Genomic DNA, 19,080 nt, shown 5'->3' with positions numbered 1-19,080 from the left:
TACAAAAAACATGCTGCGTATACTTCTCACACTTCGTTGTAAGCGAATCCCTCTTTGACCTGTCAAATGCACTTCACCCCGTTGAGGCCGCTCGCCATCTGCGCTTAACAAAGATTAACGATGTCTTCCTCGATTGCGTGGGTATTCGCAATTATGAGTTTTCAAAAAATAGTTGATTGAATGGTGCGGCGAGAGGTCTTTGCTTCAAACGGTCACAGTACCTGTCGTTTACTCTGTTTCGAGTACTTCTTGCAGTACTGCCCCACCGCCGTTGTCTATAGTGGCTAAGATCATCAGTTCTAACCCGCAGGTCTCGGGATCAAATGCCGGCCACAGCGGCTGCGTTTTCGGTGCAGGTCAAAAGGCTGTAGGCCCGTGTGCTCAGATTTGGGTGCACGTTAAAGAACCCCAGGTGGTCGAAATTTTCAGAGCACTCCACTACGGCGTCTCTCATAATCATATGGTGGTTTTGGGACGTTAAACCCCACAAATCAATCAATCCCCGCTATGGTCGAAGTTTTTCCAGAAGTGTGTGTCATCACATGGCCATTCTTCGGTGAAGGTTTTGTATATTTGTCATCAAGCTTACATGCGTTATAGCGTGAAACAGTCTCTTCACAAGTCGCAATGAATTAACTATTTTATGAAGGTTAGTGACCGACTTGAGCAAAGCTCTGCTGCAGCCGCTTTTTTGCAGTCACAAAATAAAAAGTGAACAATGAAAGGGATACGCGCGTTTCTGTTATTCATGTTTAGTCTTTATTACTATCACAAAAATTGAGAAACATCGAAGAGGCTCTTTTTGAAACTTTGCGATATAGGTTATTGAAACAAACAAGAATCATAAATGAGCACAAGTCAGCGTTTACAATTGCACTTATTTCTAAGAAAACACAAATAATATTTTATTCTAGGCTTCCGTGCAGCAAGATCAGACTTCGTAACCAGTGCTTCTGTTCCATAAACCTTTGACACAATGATAATGACAAACCTTATGTGTACCCACACGGCACAGCTCTAGAACAAATGCATGAAGACTATATGACTAGCTAGTATGCTTACTTATCACTTGATGTACTAGTTGTGCAGGATTTCACATCAGCTATTTTAATTGGGAGGGTTTGCCTGATGCACTGTAACATTCCCATTTTATTACAAAAGTGTGTGGGGAAGGGGCGGGGAGGCTAAGCACAGAATTTTTATTGATGATCGGAGTAACGCATGTTTGCTCATTTGTGCAGCCTGTGTCACAGCCGATTCCCAATGGCAAAGTTTTAGGTGAACCATATTCTATTGCTTCTAAATATTTTTTTCTGTTTTTTTTCTTAAACATATCCCATTTCAATAGCACTCGTATTCCTCAGACATGGAAATAGCTGATGCCACCAGTTGTGAATACCCTGTGAAGACCTACGAAACAGTTGTAAATATAAAGAACTTGTGATCCTTACAGGAATGTATAATGCGCACAGCTAATGATACTCAGGTTCAAGGGCTTCCTCTTAATGATTCGCATGGAAATGTTATTTATGCGAGGCATTCATTCTAGAGGTGATATTAACAATTGATAATTGCAGGCACTGACTATTCTTTTTCATGTTTTCTTCGTTTTGATCAATTAAAGCCAGCAAGCCGTTCCTTGCCTTACTGCTCAGGAACACGTTGGCTGCGAGGAATACGAGACCCTGAAAGCAAAAAGACAAACAAAATATTTGTTAAATATAGGCGATGAATTCTGGCATTTTACATGACGAATATACCGTAGACACTTGACCATCGGTGTGCGAGACTATGCGTTAAAATAAGGTAAAAATGAAGCAGCGTGTGGCCCGTAATAAGAAAATGATGTGTTCCTGCGACATAACATGGTGTGAAAATAAATCAGTCGAACACAAATATAAACCTCTTCATCTGAAAGCATAACTACATAATGAAGCATTCATGCACATAAAAGGAAGACTAAAAGAATGAAAAGGGCCCTGCAACACTTCTTGAGCATGGTCAGAAAACGCTGCCGATTAGTAGTAGAGGCTCCCGACAACACGCGAGCCAAATGTTAAAGCACAGCACGAGCCTGCAATTCACAATAAATTATCAAAGTACGGTCAAAATTGTTTTCTCTCTCGACAAACGACGGAAAACGCTCAAAAATCGCTAGTAGAATGCCCATCTATCAGCCATTAGCTGATTTGAACATGGCGTGCTCGGTCATTACAAAGATCGCCGCGGGAGGCCGTCACTTGTCCATGTGTACGTGCGCGATTGCACTGAGAAAGCCACGTATTTAAAGAAAACGAAAGAAAAAATCATCAAGGTCACAATACGCACGTGATGTATTTTGTTTGCCCCTCCCATTTTCCTCTGCTTAGCTTCCAGCGCTTTCGTCAGGACAATAGAAAATGCAATTGCAGCGTGTGACAAATCTTTGTAACTCCGCTCGTACTGGACAGTTCTTAAAATGTTTGCGGCGTTGAATTTTTGAGGCAATAGGCTTTTCCAGTGAATTTCATGGTTACTTAAAAAGACGTTTCAGGGCCCCTTTAAAACAAGACAAATGCGCATTTGCAAAAGGCTCTTCTTTATTTACTTTGATGCCCATTAAGTTTTAATGGTAATGATTTTTAGGCTATTTTGCTGTAAATAAGCAAATATGAAATCGATGCAACGAGTTCCTGCAAGTGAGTGAAAATTTTGAACCAATGAGCTCTTTAACATACGAATACGGGGTTCACACCAGCTTTTACATGTTCAACAGTAGACACAAAACTGATGGTCAACATACGCGTGTGCACAAAGGGAGACAAGGGGAGTCTTAGTTACGTAAAAGGGGGGCACGGTCAGTCCTATATTTTGATATAATAGGGAAGGGGCACTGCGACCAGCCTGCGCCCCCCACCGAGGGCATTACTGCGCACGTATGTGATGGCCAGCACAGACGCCCAGAGAAACCAGTGCAGTTAGGTCGTCTGAAACAACCTTTCGTGCACTTCTTCTCAACCAATCTTGATACAAAAACATACAACATGCAAGAAAAATGAACTAGCCTAAGTGGCAGTGGTGGGCCAGCTACTTCTACGTGATCTAGCAAATGATAGCTCAAATTTAAAGAAAATTTGCAATCAAGAATTGCATACCACAGTGACATGTATTGTGCGTAGCTTTGTCGAAGTTCGTTTCCAATTTCTCGCTGGTGTCATCAACAAAATAAATGTGTTGGCAAGTGTGAGGACACAGGAGACGCCAAAATGCAGGACAGACACAAAACCATAATGTCGAGAGAATAAAGATTTTACTAGAACAGGTGGAAGATTACAAGAACATCCGTTTCGTTGCGAGATCAGAACCTTGCGAATGATTATGAAAATATTGAAGTAGAAGTGGTTACTAATATATACTATTACATTTTCAGAAATACCTATAAAAAACAAACGTGATAAGTACGTATGAGTCACTAAACGAGGCTTACAAATTTGCAGGAAATTGCCGTTTCATTCTAAATAGTGTTAACTCTGGCAATTACATACTCAGCAACGACACACAAAGAACTTAAGGTCAGCATAGATGCCCAGACTTCAAGTGCGTTTACTTTCTTTGAAACACCTTTTAGTGCATTCCTTAACCAATCGTGATGACATAAAAATGAACTTGCTCAAGTGGCAGTGGCAGGCTAGCTGCTTGTACATCTGGTTGTACAGCTGGTTGGCAGGCTAGCTGGTTGCAAACAGTAGTGCAGAACTTTTTTTTAAATAGCATGGAATGACAATTGAGGATCCACATAACACACCAACCTGTGTTGTGTGCCCCTTTTGGTTGTTTGTTTATGTTTTCCTTAATTTTGCGCTGGTGTTCCATACAAAAAAAACAGTGTTGGCGAGCGCGGGCACATATTGATTGATATGCGGGGTTTAACGTCCCAAAATCACCATATGAATATGAGAGACGCCGTAGTGGAGGGCTCTGGAAATTTCGACCACCTGGGGTTCTTTAACGTGCACCCAAATCTGAGTACACGGGCCTACAACATTTCCGCCTCCATCGGAAATGCAGCCGCCGCAGCCGGGATTCGAACCCGCGACCTGCGGGTCAGCAGCCGAGTACCTTAGCCACTAGACCACCGCGGTGAGGCGAGAGAGAGAGAGAATAAACTTTATTGGGTTCCAGCATGCGGGATTCCCTCCGGCCGCGCAGGGCGTGGGGTTCACCCTATCTCACGTTACACTAGAAGTCCTAATGTCACGCGGGCCTAGACCTCAAGGCCTTCGTGCCCCGTCGCCGCTCGGGTTACTGAGGGTGTCCCCCTTTCGCCTTTGCAGCGCCAGTGCGACCTCGAGCTGCCGGACGGCCCTTCGCTGGTCTTCTGGGTCCGTAGACCCCACACTTTGTATTCCTGTGTCTGTCCGCGGTGTGCCCATGCTCGCCTCACCGCTGTTCTACTTGGTCCGGTGTTACCGCCGCAAGTAGAACAGCGGTGAGGCGAGCATGGGCACACCGCGGACAGACACAGGAATACAAAGCACACAACACCACATTGTCGAGGAAACTCGACGATTTGACATGAAGAGGTGAAATATTACAATATATTGTCACGTTAAAGAGACAGGAGACGTTTTTAAGGCGTCCTCACAAAAGTCCGAAGAGCGGTCGGCTCAGCGCAGCCAAAACAGAACAATGGCACGAGGGGAACTGCCACTTCGTCTGCCTCTTTTGCGCTGGCAGATCAAGCGCGCGGCACTGCCCCTCCTCCCTGAAGAGCATCGCCTCGATGCTAAACGAAGCGTGTATCGTAAAAAAAAAACATTGTCACAGTGTGTGGTACGGTTTTAACCGCACCACGTGCACAATCTCGGGTCGTAGCTGTCGGCGTCGGGGTGGTTGGCTTCCGTCCGGAAGGACTTCGTAATTGACGTCGCTCACTTGTCGTAGCACTTTGTACGGGCCAAAATACCGACTGAGAAGCTTCTCAGAGAGACCTTTGCAGCGCACAGGGGTCCAAACCAACACCTGGTCACCTGGTTTATAATCGACTTGTCTGTGGCAGCGGTTGTAGCGCTGTGCATCGACGCCTTGTTGTTTCTTGATGTTTACGCGGGCTAGTTGACGTGCTTCCTCGGCTCGTTGCACGAAACACTCAGCATCTTCGTCGAGATTCTCGATGTTGTCAATGTCGCATGGGAGCATTGCGTCCAACATCGTCTGAACGTCCCGACCGTATAGAAGACGAAACGGAGTGAATCGTGTGGTCTCTTGCGTAGCGGTATTATACGCGAATGTTACGTAAGGCAGTATTTCATCCCACGTCTTGTGCTGTACGTCTATGTACATAGACAGCATATCAGTCATCGTTTTGTTAAGCCGCTCGGTCAGTCCATTTGTCTGAGGGTGATACGCTGTTGTCTTGCGATGCGTGGAGTAACTTAACTGAAAAACTTGTTCAAGGAGCCTTGCTGTAAACGCTGTTCCTCGGTCTGTGATGACACAGGATGGAGCACCGTGGCGTAATACAATTCTCTCGATGAAAAACTGAGCAACTTCACAAGCCGTGCTTTTAGGAAGCGCCTTAGTTTCAGCATAGCGGGTTAGATAATCTGTAGCGACGATTATCCACTTGTTGCCGGAAGATGACAAGGGAAACGGACCCAGGAGGTCCATGCCGACTTGATCGAAGGGTGTTCTGGGTGGCTCGATAGGGTGAAGTAATCCCGCAGGCTTAACAGATGGGGATTTTCGGCGCTGGCATTCGCGGCAGGCTTGAACGTACTGTTTAACGCAAGCGGCAAGTTTCGGCCAGTAGTAAGACTTTCGTACCCTAGCGATGGTTCGGGTGATGCCCAGATGGCCCGATGGAGGCTCGTTGTGGCAGGCAAATAGAATTTCCTCACGCAGCTCTGCGGGGACGACCAACAGGTAAGTTTTGTTGCTGGCGGCTGCGTTCTTCTTGTACAACACGCCCTGTCGTAAGCAGAAGGATGACAATCCGCGAGTTATATGCTGGGGCAGTGATACGTTGCGGCCCTCTAGATGTTCAATGATAGGTCGCAATTGAGCATCTGCTCGCTGCCGTAAAGCCAAGTCTGTTACGCTTACGGAGCCAAGGAAAGGGCAGTCCTCTTCGAAGCTCTGAGCGGCAGGCTCAACTGGCGCGCGTGACAACGTGTCCGCATCTTCGTGTGCACGACCGGACTTGTACACGATAGTGACGTCGTACTCCTGCAGACGTAGGCTCCACCTTGCCAGTCGTCCGGAGGGGTCTCTGAGGTTCGCAAGCCAGCACAGCGAGTGATGATCCGTCACTACTCTGAATGGACGGCCGTAAAGGTAAGGTCGAAACTTAGCAATTGCCCACACGACAGCAAGGCACTCCTTCTCCGTGGTACTGTAGTTTGACTCCGGGCGTGTTAGGGTTCGGCTTGCGTAGGCGATAACCTTTTCAATTCCCTCCTGCCGTTGGACGAGTACCGCGCCCAGACCGACGTTACTGGCGTCGGTATGAATTTCTGTTTCGGCTTCCTCGTCGAAATGTCCAAGAACAGGTGGTGATGCCAGGCGAAGCCGAAGCTCTGTGAATGCTGATTCTTGTTCAGCACTCCAAACGAACGGCGTATCGTCTCTAGTGAGTCTAGTTAATGGTTCGGCAATTTTCGAAAAATTGCCTATAAAGCGCCGGTAGTACGCGCATAGACCAAGAAACCGCCGCACACTTTTCTTATCGGCAGGAGTCGGGAAGGCTGCGACAGCGGCGGTTTTCTCAGGGTCAGGACGGACGCCTTCTGCGCTTACGACATGTCCAAGGAACTTTAGTTCTTCGTAACCGAAATGGCATTTTTGCGGCTTTAACGTAAGGTTAGCCGTCCGAATCGCCTCAAGTACTTGTCGTAGTCGCTTCAGATGTTCGGAGAAGCTGGTTGAAAACACGACCACATCATCCAAGTACACAAGGCAGCTTTGCCATTTTAAGTCAGTCAACACAGTGTCCATCATGCGTTGGAAGGTAGCTGGCGCAGAGCAGAGTCCGAACGGTAGCACCCGAAATTCGTAGAGGCCATCCGGCGTGACAAAGGCGGTTTTTTCGCGGTCGCGCTCATCAACCTCAATTTGCCAGTAGCCACTCTTTAAATCCAGGGAAGAAAAATACTTCGCTCGTCGTAGTCGGTCAAGCGAGTGATCAATACGCGGCAGCGGATAAACATCTTTTTTTGTGACGTTGTTGAGCTTTCTGTAATCTACACAGAAGCGAAGCGTACCGTCCTTCTTCTTAACCAGAACGACCGGTGAGGACCAGGGACTGTTCGAAGGCTGGATAACGCCGTCGTCGATCATTTCTTTCACTTGCTGCTTGATAGCTGCGCGTTCTGTCGGCGAGACGCGGTATGGCTGTTGGTGAATAGGTCTTGCGTCGTCGTAAGTGATTATCCTGTGCTGTGTAATTGGCGTCTGACTCACTTTAGACGACTGAGCAAAGCACGCCCTGAATTCAAACAATAGCTCTCGCAAGGCCCTCTGGTTCTCTTCTGGCAGTGCACTGTTCATGTCGACATCTATTACGGTTTGTCCATTGCGGCTACTGTCTTCACAGGCAAAACACTCAATGACGTCCTCCAAGGCTTCAGCGTAGGCGACCGCAGTGCCCCGGAAAAGGTGACGATGCTCATTGGTGAAATTTGTAATCATGACCTCGGCTGTACCGTTCCGAATGTCAATGATGCCTCGTGCCACAGAAATTCCAAGCGCCAGCAGCAGGGAGACGTTGCACTCTGCCACTGTTTCACCGTCACTGGTTCCTTCGGAAGTCACCTGAATTAGGATACTTGCACGAGGTGGTATTGTGACACTGTCGTCGGAAACACGGAGGGCGGTTGTACGGCGGTTGGAGTCCCTTGACGTAGCGTTGACTGTCGAAAAGGAAATGCAGCGTCGCCGTAGGTCGATTACGGCGCCATATTCCCGAAGAAAATCGAGGCCGAGAATTAATTCGCGGGAGCAGTCACGTAGCACGATGGAGCTGACCAAAAACGTGCAGCCTCGTATTTGTAGCCTGGACGTGCACAAACCAACCGGCGTTACAACATGTCCGCCAGCTGTACGTACATGCGATCCTGTCCAAGGCATTATCACTTTCTTCAAGGTACGTGCCAATTGTCCGCTAATAATCGAGTAGTCAGCACCAGTGTCTATTAAGGCAGTTAAATTGCGACCGTCGAGCAGCACAGGTATGTCCATTGAAAAGTCGCTCAGCTGGGATACAGGCGCCGGCGTAGTCGAATTTCCGTTGGTCCGATGTCGCGTCGATTGGAGGGCGAGGTCTTCATCACGTCGAGAATCAGCGGCCTCGCCTCGAAAGGTCGCTGGCGTTAGTTTTCCAGGCGAGGGCTCGGAGACCGTCCTTGCGGCCTTCGATTTCCGTTGCCTGAATAAGATGACGACCGCGGTGACGGTGAGCGCGACTGACGCCTGAGTGGGACGTTCTGCCGAGCGATAAAATCTTCAATTTCTGGTGGTCTCTGTCCAAACCGGGGGCGGGGTGAATTGGCAGGAAAACCCTGCAGCCCAAGTCGGCGGTACTGGCAGTCTCGGTAGAGGTGACCCGCTTCACCGCAGTGGTAGCAAAGCGGTCGTCGGTCGGGCATGCGCCATATGTCGGATTTACGCATGACGGGTCGAGTGTCTGCAAAATAAGGGACCACCTGTGCGGACTGCAGTGTGGCGTACGGGGTTGCGGCTGGTAGTGGGACTGGTGCAGGTGCGTTGTGTTCGAACGTGTCGGTATAAGTGGTGCGCTGGAAACCACTCACTGGGGATGGTGTCGTGGACGACGGAACGGTGCGTCTCAATACGTCTGCGTAGGTCACCCCTAGAGGTTCACTTGAAGTTGCGAACGCCTGAAGTGGTGCAGCAACCTGCGTTGGTGTCTCGCGGCGAGGTGTGCCGAGCGCATGCTGAACTTCGTCACGTATGATGGTGGCGATGCAATTCGTGGAAGGCTGCTGCTGCGCCTGGTTCAGCTGTTGCAGCTGTTGTAGCTCGTCGCGAACAACCGAACGTATCAGCTCGCGAAGCGCTCCCACGTCGGTCGGGAACGAGCCTAGCCCGGTGGTATAGGTAGCATTCACTTGCCGATCGTACTGGTTCCGCTGCTGCAGCGCCTTTTCCATGGCGACGGCTTCAGTGAGGAACTCCGCGACCGTTCTAGGCGGACTACGAATGAGTCCAGCGAAGAGCTGCTCTTTCACACCTCGCATCAAATGTCGCAGCTTCTTGTCTTCCGGCATGGTTGGATCGGCGCGAGTGAACAGATGAACCATATCCTCCACGTATGTAGCCACACCTTCATTAGGCATCTGCATGCGGGACTGGAGGGCCCTTTCAGCGCGCTCTCGACGATCGAGACTCGAGTACGTTTCGCGGAGCCTGTGACAGAACTCATGCCACGACGTTAGGAGGCCCTTGCGGTTCTGGAACCATGTGCGAGCACCATCCAGAAGACTAAAGTACACATTCTTGAGCTTCGCTACTTCGTCCCACCCGTTGAAATCCGCTACGTACTCGTACTCAGCCAGCCAATCTTCCACATCTTCATAGAGGCCACCACGAAAGGGACTCGGAACACGTGGTTTTTGTAGCGTGTAATGAGTGGGTGCAGCTGCGGGTGCAGCGGTTGGAGCAGCGGCGGCTCCAGCGGTAGGGGAAGCGGTGACAGCAACAGTATTCTCCATACCAGTCGACGTACTTGTACTGTGAGGCACAAACTCGGGGGACAGTCCTCGAATCCTCCGACTGAAACGGTGTACCGGCGTAAGCTCTGGGTTTTGGGTCACGTTCCGGCTGCTAGAAGGAGTCTGTTGCATAGGTGAGGTTACCCAGCACCTCCACCATTAAAATGTCACGTTAAAGAGACAGGAGACGTTTTTAAGGCGTCCTCACAAAAGTCCGAAGAGCGGTCGGCTCAGCGCAGCCAAAACAGAACAATGGCACGAGGGGAACTGCCACTTCGTCTGCCTCTTTTGCGCTGGCAGATCAAGCGCGCGGCAATATAACGTACGTTGCGAACTCAAAATCTAGTAAATGGAGACTGAAGCGGTGAGAGAGAGAGAGATAAATAGAGAGAAAAGGCAGGGAGGTTAAAAAGCGGTGAGGTTCAGTGACAAGTTAGGTACGCTAATGTACACAATAAATGGTAATGACTTCAGCCCATCACTCAGCAGCCTGAAACCAGTCCTGGCAAATCATTTCTTCCCCTTGCCCATGCTGTTTCGAGAAGTGCTCTTGAGGAGCGACATCTTATATCTGTACGCTGGCTTCTTGGGGCAATAAGATCGCTTGGGGCTGTTATCGCCCGTGGCACCACATATCCCGCTGCAATGGTGGCACAAGATTGGGCAAATCGCAACATTCGTCTGTGGGGGTGCTGACACCCCCTGTAAGGTTGTCTGCGCCGCGTGGCGGACATGTCTCGCCCAAAAGCCACGTTTTGGTTTACAACCACCGGGCGATAGATGGCGCTGTGTTCGCGTTGAGCACCACTATCATCATTATGCTTGTTAGGGTGGTAACGACGGCGGTGACCCCTGGCGGCAGACAAGCCTTGGTGGCGGGCGAGAGTTGAGCGAGTCTCTTCTGCGCGTATCGGTTGCCGCGAACGGTTGTGTTTAGCGTGGGTCCTCGGCGCTTGGTGCTACGGGCCGCGCGAACCCTAGCGTTCACTAGAATGCGCATTCTGCCGACGACGGCAAAATGCGCACCCTTGCGAAGGCGGTGGCGAGGGGCGGCGTCGCGACTGTGAGCTGCACTGAACACTTGCCGTACCGATGACGCCGACACTTCTGACGCGCTGTTCTCTGGCCTCCTCGGTCTCAACTGGATGGATTTGCGGGCGCACCTCCCCTGCAGAAGAAATCAATACAGTATTAGCAAACTGTGCCCTTTTCAAAAACACGTCCGAGCTAAAAAGAAAAACAAAATCTCGGTATAACCACGAAGTGTATAATGGTGAGTGGGTGAAGCAGTACGGTCGTTCGGTGTTACCATAAATCACCTGTGAAAAAGGACACTCAGCCATGTAAATGATCGCCAAGCACGGCACAGTTAGATACAATGTTTATTGGTCACAACTGGTAGTGTTTTGATGGAGTTGTGAATTTCTTTTTCCCTTCATTATTACTACTTTGCGGTATCAGATCTGGCGTGAAACTGACAGAGGAGGTCTGGCCACGTTCCCCTGGTAGTTGTTTGTTGTTTCCAGTCTCACGAATTGCATAGTAGAGCATACCTAGACCTCATTTACTGCGCAAGCCAGACCTTTACCATGATCACCATCTTCATGGTCATCAGCTTCATCGTCGTGGCGCATAGTGGGTACCTTGCAGAGTGTGCCGTGATGGCTCAGAAAGAAGTTGTGTTCTGGAACGCACTTGTTCTTCATCAGCATCATCAGCATCGTCAGTGGCGGCTTTCGTGCACAACGCCAACGGACAAGCCTCGACCATGAGGAACTTCGCCTTTTCAAAAATTAGGCATAAGCACCCCCTCGCCAACTGCTTCGCAATGAAGCGTGAGGTGTACCGGAATTATTTTAGGTGCGAAGCTCCTTATGGCGTGGGTTGTGCGTCCCTCGTAGTACGTAACCACCAGTGGCACATACCCGAAGTAGCGGTCCTTACCATTTTGACCTCCAAGGTGGTACCGGTGAGAGATTTCTTCTGTGCGTTGTTGAAGAATAAAAGATAGTGCTCAATGCACATGTTAATGGCTGCTAAGAGGGAATAGGAGACAGGAGCATTCGGCCTTTAGGTAACGCGCACGCTGCGATACCCATTAGCAGCTATTGGCATGTACATTGAGCACGATCTGACAAGAAAGGGTTGCTACGCTATACTCGCTGGGTGTAACCTCCTTGGTTTTAGAAAGGTTTAGCGAGTGTTGGGCCGCATAGCCATGAATACAGTGAACTAGTATATACCATGAACTCGAGGCGCTTAAACGTGGGAAGTAAACCCGAAGCGCAAGCCGTAAGAAAGCGTGCATGTGCCACTTCCCGTTTAGTCCTTGAAATGTTCGCTGGACGGCGGTGCTTCTAGATGGAGAATATATGATGAAAAGATGCGAGATGGTGGTACTTGGAGTGCTGAATAGATGGACGAACGGACACACAGACAGATGCATGGATGGACGCATGAACGGACGCAGGCGCGGATGCATGGACGAACGCAGGGACGGACGCAGGGACGGACGCAGGGACGGACGCACGCACGGACGGGTGGATGGACGCATGGACAGTTACACAGACGTACGCAGGAACGGACGGAAGCAAGAACGAATGGACCGACGAATGCTTCGCCCCACTGCCCATCATTCACTCCGTGGATATGCTGCCATTTTCTTTTTTTAATTATTCAACGGCGTGTTGGGTTGGGGCTACAATGGAGGTGCGAACAGTACATTAGCCACAATAACGATCCAAAAAAAAAATAACTTGAAGCGATAACAATCAGTTGCCTATACAGCCATAGACTAACTACAAGATTGTGGCAGGGTGCGTAAAACTTTAGAACGCCATCAAAATAGTCAAAAAAGACTAATTTTAAGGATCTGTTACATGCTTATATGAAGAACCGCAGCCCGAAAAATTGGCGCCGTATCTGCATGTAATCTGCAAATGTCATCGAAAGACGATAGTTTTGTGGGTGGAGAGAGTGAACAAAACATTTATTTGATGTTCTGCGCAAAAAAAAAAAAATCGGTGAATGGTACTCCAAAGGCGCTGCGTTAGAGTGCCTCGAGCGGGCAGCGGAGGCTCACGAACGCATCAAGTCATGTCACACGTTAGGGTGCCTTGATGCCCGCGCGCTCCGCTGAGGGTGAGGACAGCCGCGTCATCTGCTACGACCGCCGCCATTGCGCCTCCCCACCACAACTCGACCGTATGCGAAGCCCGCTACGCAACGCTCGTGTGGTGCCCTGATACGCCCGGAAACATGTGCAAGCTAGCGAGCTTTTCTTCTTATTGAAGCTTGGACATCTTTTAGAGTTAATTTTGCCTGAATGCATGCAGGGAGCGCATATTTCATGTAAGCTGATGGCTTGCGCATGATTTATGCGCTAGAGGCAGACGCTGACTCTTGCATGTTGAAAACAAATCCCTACGCCGGTTACCACGGAGGGGATTCTAAATCTATATCGGTGGTGTCGTTTATATGCTCTCTTTGTTAGTGTTAATTATTATCTGAGGCTTTTACGTTCTAAAATGACGCCTGATTGCAGGACTGCAGCAATTTTGACAATCAGTTTTTTTTTTGCCTGCACTGACACAGTACATGGGTGTCCTCTGGTGTTTTACGTTATTCAAAATGAGACCGCCGTGGCCTAGATCGAAAGCGTGAGCCTCGCGTCAGCAACCGAGCACCGTGCCCACGGTACCACTGAGGCGGACGCCTTTCTTATGGCATTAACTATTTCTCCACGATCTTCTCATCGCACAACTTGACTTGTTTTTTTTTTGTTTTTTGCGACAAAGCGTGTTCATTCTACCCAGCGGTGCCCCGTCTTGTCTTTATGCATCTTCTTTGTATGGACGCTTCGCGAGTACAGTTTGCATAAGCACTTGCGTATGATCCCTGATAGCTCACAGTATTACTAAATAAATTATTTACTTAAATAATAATGCGTGCTGAAAGAGTTTAAATACTGACGGTGTGTGTGCGTGCGTGTGTACATGCCTGCCGTTTCCCCTATTATCATCCAGTGTAGAAATAATTTATTTTTGTGCATTATTGCAGCGCTGCCAGAAGCAACTCAAATTATACGCTCCATGGCAGAATTCACCGAGTACTGTCACTAGTTGCTTCGCAGTGGTCGTAAATGATTGAAACAACAACATCAATTGCGTAATGATTCGAGACAGGACGAAAAGAAAACTTGAAGTACAGGAACAATGAAAAAAATTTGAACTGCACACATGCTTACAAGGGTCATCACACCAGCATAGAAGGCGTACCTGAACCGAGGAAAAGATCGTAGAAAGAAAGAACCTGTGGGGCTTTGTAATGGTTTGGGCGCTCGAACGGTCGGTAATCAAATTCCGGCCGCAGTGGCCCCACTTCGATGGAGATGAAATGCCGGAGTTCTTAAACTTAGGTGCAAGTTACATAAAAACACCTGTTCAAAATTTCCGAAGTCCTCCAATGTATACCGCGTCTCTCGTGATCATATGGCGATTCCGGAACGTACACACACTCTTTACACTTCAGTGGGTACGACACCGCCGCTGCGCAAAGCTTTGTTCCCACAAATGAATATTACGAAAAAAAAAACAAGGACATCATCTGCAAAGAAACACGTGTAATGTATATTTAATAATAAAGTTCTCATCGCACATAGTAAAACCAAGAATGAAGGGCAGATACAGTACCAACAAAGAGCAGCAAGCAATGTTTACGAAGTGAAATACGCGATTCATGCACACGAGAATCAAGCATACAGCCGTCAGCGCGTCTGTTGCTTACACGAAATTGGTGCCGGTACAAATTATGCATGCGGAATACCGGCTGGAAACTTACGCTGTGAATGGATGATCTGTTTGTCGGATGCCACTTGTCATGTTTGATTTTCACTGTTGAAAAGGCCTTCATTTCGGGTCTCTTAGGAAACAATACAGCTTCCAGAGTTTTTGCAATGATTAGTGCCCTGCGGCACGCAATACCCGCTACGGTGACGGTAGCGAGCGCATTAAAGCGGAGAAAAGCGAGCGCCAGCACAATTATTCGGGCGCAGCGAACACGCAGAAGTGACTGAGTGGAGTCAAAATGGCGGCCATGCCGCCGCTAAGGCCGAGGAGGCGGCACCTGCCCTTACAAAGGCTGACACCAATCTAAGCGGGGGCGCGCGCATCGAGGTACTCTATCACACGTGAGCCATGAGCACCATCTGGCACTTTCTTCTGGAAAACAAAGCACGTGGCCGGGCGCGCCCGTCTCAGAGGTGATAAGGTGTAGAACGCGAGGCGACGGGTAGAGCGTTGGAAACACTCCCCGTTTCGTGCAAGCGTTGCATGGTAAGCGCAGCGTGATAAGCGCTACGGTCCTTAAAATTATGCATACATTTTCTGGTAACAGATGCAGAATATATGCATGTTGTTATGGTGCCCCAGACATGCGCAATAACTGCTTTTTAAATGACAATTGCACAAGCATGAACGCTCAACCTTGAGCAACATTGGTGGTCGCTGTGAATGGGGTCGGCCGTTTCAAGAACCCGACCCGGTAATAGTGGACAAACAGACAAATGTACAGACAGACAGATCAAAATTTTTGCGTCGAAGGTATCTAAGAAAGACTATCATCTTTAAAAGACGAGGACGAAGGAACACGGTGGACTGGGCGTGCGCTGTACTAACATCTCTGTGACAAAGTACACTTTGTCAACCGAGTTTGAAGTACAGCGCTTGTCGAATCGAATGTGTTCATTTTTTCTTCAATTTCTTGCGCGGTGGTTCTCCATTCGGAAACAATCAATCTTTAGTTTGCAAAAGAGGCATGCAAACAATGTGGCTATAAGAGCAATCAAAGTTCATCATCAGGGTGTGGGGCAGCACCTTCCCCCATTCCCCTTCCCCGCCATTGACGAGTCAGAAAGAGAATCAACGAGGCGGATGCACAAACGAAAATGAAGCAAGGGCGTGAAAATTACAGTGACACCCATTTCATCCTCTGCTTTGTAAACGCAAACGACACTAGGACGCATTATCATTAAAACCTGCACGCCAATAACTGTCCTTTTCCGGGTAGGTAGTCTGCGCATGTGCGCCGATGGCGACAGGTGCGGACCATGCGCCATCTGGTGTCACAAACTTGCAAGTGTTTCCCCCAAAGAAAGGCACGAATGTAGGCCTCTTAAATGGCCTACCCACGCACGGTGGAAAATCGCAGACTGACTTTTCGCAATACGTGTATGTCTGTATTACAACAATACGTGAATTTCAAAAAATAATTTTACTTGTGTTGTGACGACAGAAAATAGCGCAAAAAAAACGGAGACACAAGACGAGGACACACGGCACAGGCGGTGTGCGTCTTGTGTCCCCGTTTCTTTGCGCTATTTGCTGTCATCACAATGCACCAACAAGCCCAAATTTCGACAGTGTTACTTGTGTTGATCGAATTATCTATTATTAAGAAATCGGTAATATTTCGTTTGTTCACTTCACAACACGCAAACATTTGAAAAAATGGTTAGCTAAATTTGATGAATGCCTGCGTAGCCCGGGCTCCCGGAGGACGTGCACGAACACATTTTGCTTGCATGTGAAAGGGGAAAGGGGAGCTTTCGCGACAATTTAACTATCTCGATTCGCTCCCTTACCCTCTATTTCATGACCTTACCGGTGATGTCTTGGAGGGACTGATTTGTTTGTGAATTATTTCTAGTGAGATACCTTGCAGGGGAAGGCGGGCACAGTGGTGAAAGCGGCACTGCCGCAACGTGTCACCGTGCGAGAGCGCATCCTATGGAATGTACAGAGAGCTTCTACACCCAGACTCAAGTGCTCCACACCTTAAAACTGAAGAAGAGCCCGAGTCAGTGTCTAGTGTGGCGATGTGGCCTTGTTTGTGCCTTTTAAAAATGCACCAAAAACATTAGCACTGGGGAAGATGACCAATTTGCCAGCAGCGTCTTCCGGCTGAGAAATATATTCTAGTCTGAGTCAGAGTGAATCCGACTAAGGAAAATTTTGGCGAATCGAGCCTGAGCAGGCTTCGAATTTCTTGTCTGTTTTGCCATGAATTCAGTTTTCTGCCGACGTATCAACGTGACTTGATCGTTTGCACGCATGCCTATGACTGTCGCAGGCAAGATACAAACGCTGACAGCGTACGTTTGCTTTCAGTGGTTGATGTGGAATGCAAATACATGCACGTAGACACTTCTATTCTTGCATCTCAGCAGCGTCGTAGCCAGGGGGTGGCACTCCTGACCAAAACATACTGAGCGAAACATGACCTTTTCAAACAGGTGCCTTCCCCGAAATCAAAATGCCTCCACCCCTCAAGAAAAAGTTTGCGTACATCACCCTAGTGCGCCAACAGGTGCGCCCTGCCGGTGCCGCAGGAGCGACGACCGATGACTCGCGTTACGCCGCACACAATCGTTCCCTCGGTCCAGCCACAAGGCGCACCACACGCCCTCCCCGCCCGCTCCCTACCCTACCGCCTTCTTTAAAGGCAGTATAGCAAAATCACACGCATATTTATTTACGTCACATTTCGAGTGTTTAGCTTATCGTCTGTATTCATACACAAAACGGCGTTTCAGTCAGATGCTAAGCAGCTTACGGCGAATTTCAATGCGGTGTTTGGTGAGACCATTGCGCATGCGCAACTGGCCCAAGCACTGCCAGAACGCGCTAGCGCGTTGCGTAAGACGCTGTGGGCTCTACACTCTCAACAGTCACGTGATGGCGTCGGATAACGAAAGTGTGCAGACGCGTGATGAACCCACGTGCGTGCTCCCGCGTGGCGTGTTCCAACATGGATTAAGGCCGAACGAGTAACAGCAACAGAAGATACAGTGAAACCATGGTGTGCTAAACTAAAGAACGCGTTAACATCGGGCAAGGTGGCTGTGATTATCGGAAAGCAGTGATGTCGCCAAACTATCGTAACTTATTTCAATGGTCTCCGTTCGCGCCATGTTCAAAAAAGTCAGCTCAGCGCCCACATAAAGTACTCACCTGCCGCTCTCGGTGTCTGGCCTGCAATGTTCCGACGGCGGCCCCGTATCTGCGGGCTCTGCCCAGTTTGCATCGGCAAGCCCCGCTGACTTCCGTGACCACTTGTCTCGGAAGCCCAGACACGGTCCTCCGGCCCATCGCTGTCATCCGGCGGCGGCGGTGGGATTATATATTTGTGCCGCTTTCGAGGAGGCAGGTCGGCGAAAAATCCTGCGAACGAAAGCGTTTTCGAATAAGACGGTGTGTTTAAAAGGCCCGTAAACAACACCTGAAACTGCAAAAAGCTTGATGATAGTATTACCTAAGCGTCTGAGCGGACCCAACGGAGGGGCTAGCTGAGCACTACACAAAATGATATACTAAGCTACAGCAGAGCTACGCCCTACCTGTTTCGGTGGGGTGCATTGATGCGGCACCTGTTCAGCAAGGTTGAAGCTGCTGTCCATCGAGCCATGCCTTTGCTTGGAGAACGCTCGCACGCTGGTCCACTGCGCACCCTTCGCATTGGACGAAATGAGAGTGCTAGCCACCCGCTGAAAATGCTGGCTGCCTCGGCGTGGCGCGCATGTGCGCTGTGCGCCTCGCGACGTTTACCGTTTTTGTAGCGCAATCGATGACGCCAGCAGTCTGCTCACGTGACACAAAGATGAAATGAGCCCTCGACTGATTGGTGTACGAAAGATGGATTTGGCTCATACCCTACTTTGTCATGCATGGAATGCCCATTCTGCCTTGTTTCTCCTGACTATCGTGTGCGATAAACTGGTTGACTTATTTTCTGCGACTGCGCAAGTGGACGTAGCAGGGTGTAAGCGAAAAGGGCGAAATCCTGATTGGCTCAACGTTGAGGGCTGACGTTACACGTGATCTATGAACAAGTAAGTGGGGAGAAAGCGATAGCGTTTATAAGGAGTGAGTGAAGTCGAAGCAGGAACCATCTCACCCTTCAACGCACAGTGGCTTAGGGGCCTTTGAAATGTTCCATAAATCATCTATAAGTTCGAAAACGAAAGAGCAGATTCTTGCTCGCCTTCACTACCCTCCTTACCACTAAATTCTTAAAAAATAAAGAAACAAGACACGTGGCTAATTTCAGTGCAGTGTGTTGAGCCCACCCAGAGTTCGCGCCTATGCGATGGCCCGGCTTGCACATTATGAGGCACACAGAACGAAATGAAATAAACCGATCACGTGCACACTTGAGACGAGGCAGAACGGGCGTGTAACCATGGTCGCTAGACACTGCTACTTTTTGCCTGACTGGCTATGATTTCCGCCGGTTGGCGGGGGAAAATGGCCCTGGCTACTTTTCGACTGTTTTAGATTGAAATCTGAGTAGCTAATTTCGCCGCATTCCAATT

The 19,080-nt window shown here is 49.0% G+C and overlaps 1 protein-coding gene across 2 annotated transcripts; it reads right to left on the bottom strand.

Annotated features, from left to right (window-relative positions):
- Positions 1-736: 736 nt before the first annotated feature.
- LOC142764990 (uncharacterized) lies at positions 737-18,301 on the bottom strand. 2 transcript variants are annotated; one of them, XM_075865536.1, is made up of 4 exons: positions 18,106-18,301; positions 17,720-17,929; positions 10,801-10,878; positions 737-1,685 (listed from the first exon to the last, which is right to left on the bottom strand). In XM_075865536.1, exons 1-4 carry the CDS (start codon positions 18,122-18,124, stop codon positions 1,645-1,647), a joined length of 348 nt encoding a protein of 115 aa, XP_075721651.1. In that variant the 5' UTR covers positions 18,125-18,301; the 3' UTR covers positions 737-1,644. The 2 variants fall into 2 exon arrangements, with proteins under 2 accessions (XP_075721651.1, XP_075721650.1); XM_075865535.1 differs by lacking the exon at positions 737-1,685 and having other exon boundaries at positions 10,045-10,878.
- Between the last annotated feature and the right edge of the window lie 779 nt (positions 18,302-19,080).

This window comes from Rhipicephalus microplus, chromosome 6 (assembly GCF_043290135.1).
Source record: "Rhipicephalus microplus isolate Deutch F79 chromosome 6, USDA_Rmic, whole genome shotgun sequence".
Lineage (NCBI taxonomy): Eukaryota > Metazoa > Arthropoda > Arachnida > Ixodida > Ixodidae > Rhipicephalus > Rhipicephalus microplus.
The sequence above is the reverse complement of the archived record's forward strand: the minus strand, read 5'-3'. Positions and strand labels throughout refer to the sequence as shown.

Coding starts and splice junctions, on each gene's coding strand:
- LOC142764990 (XM_075865535.1), bottom strand. Junction 10,879..17,719: donor CCAGACACCGAGAGCGGCAG/GTGAGTACTTTA, acceptor TTTCTTCTGCAG/GGGAGGTGCGCCCGCAAATC.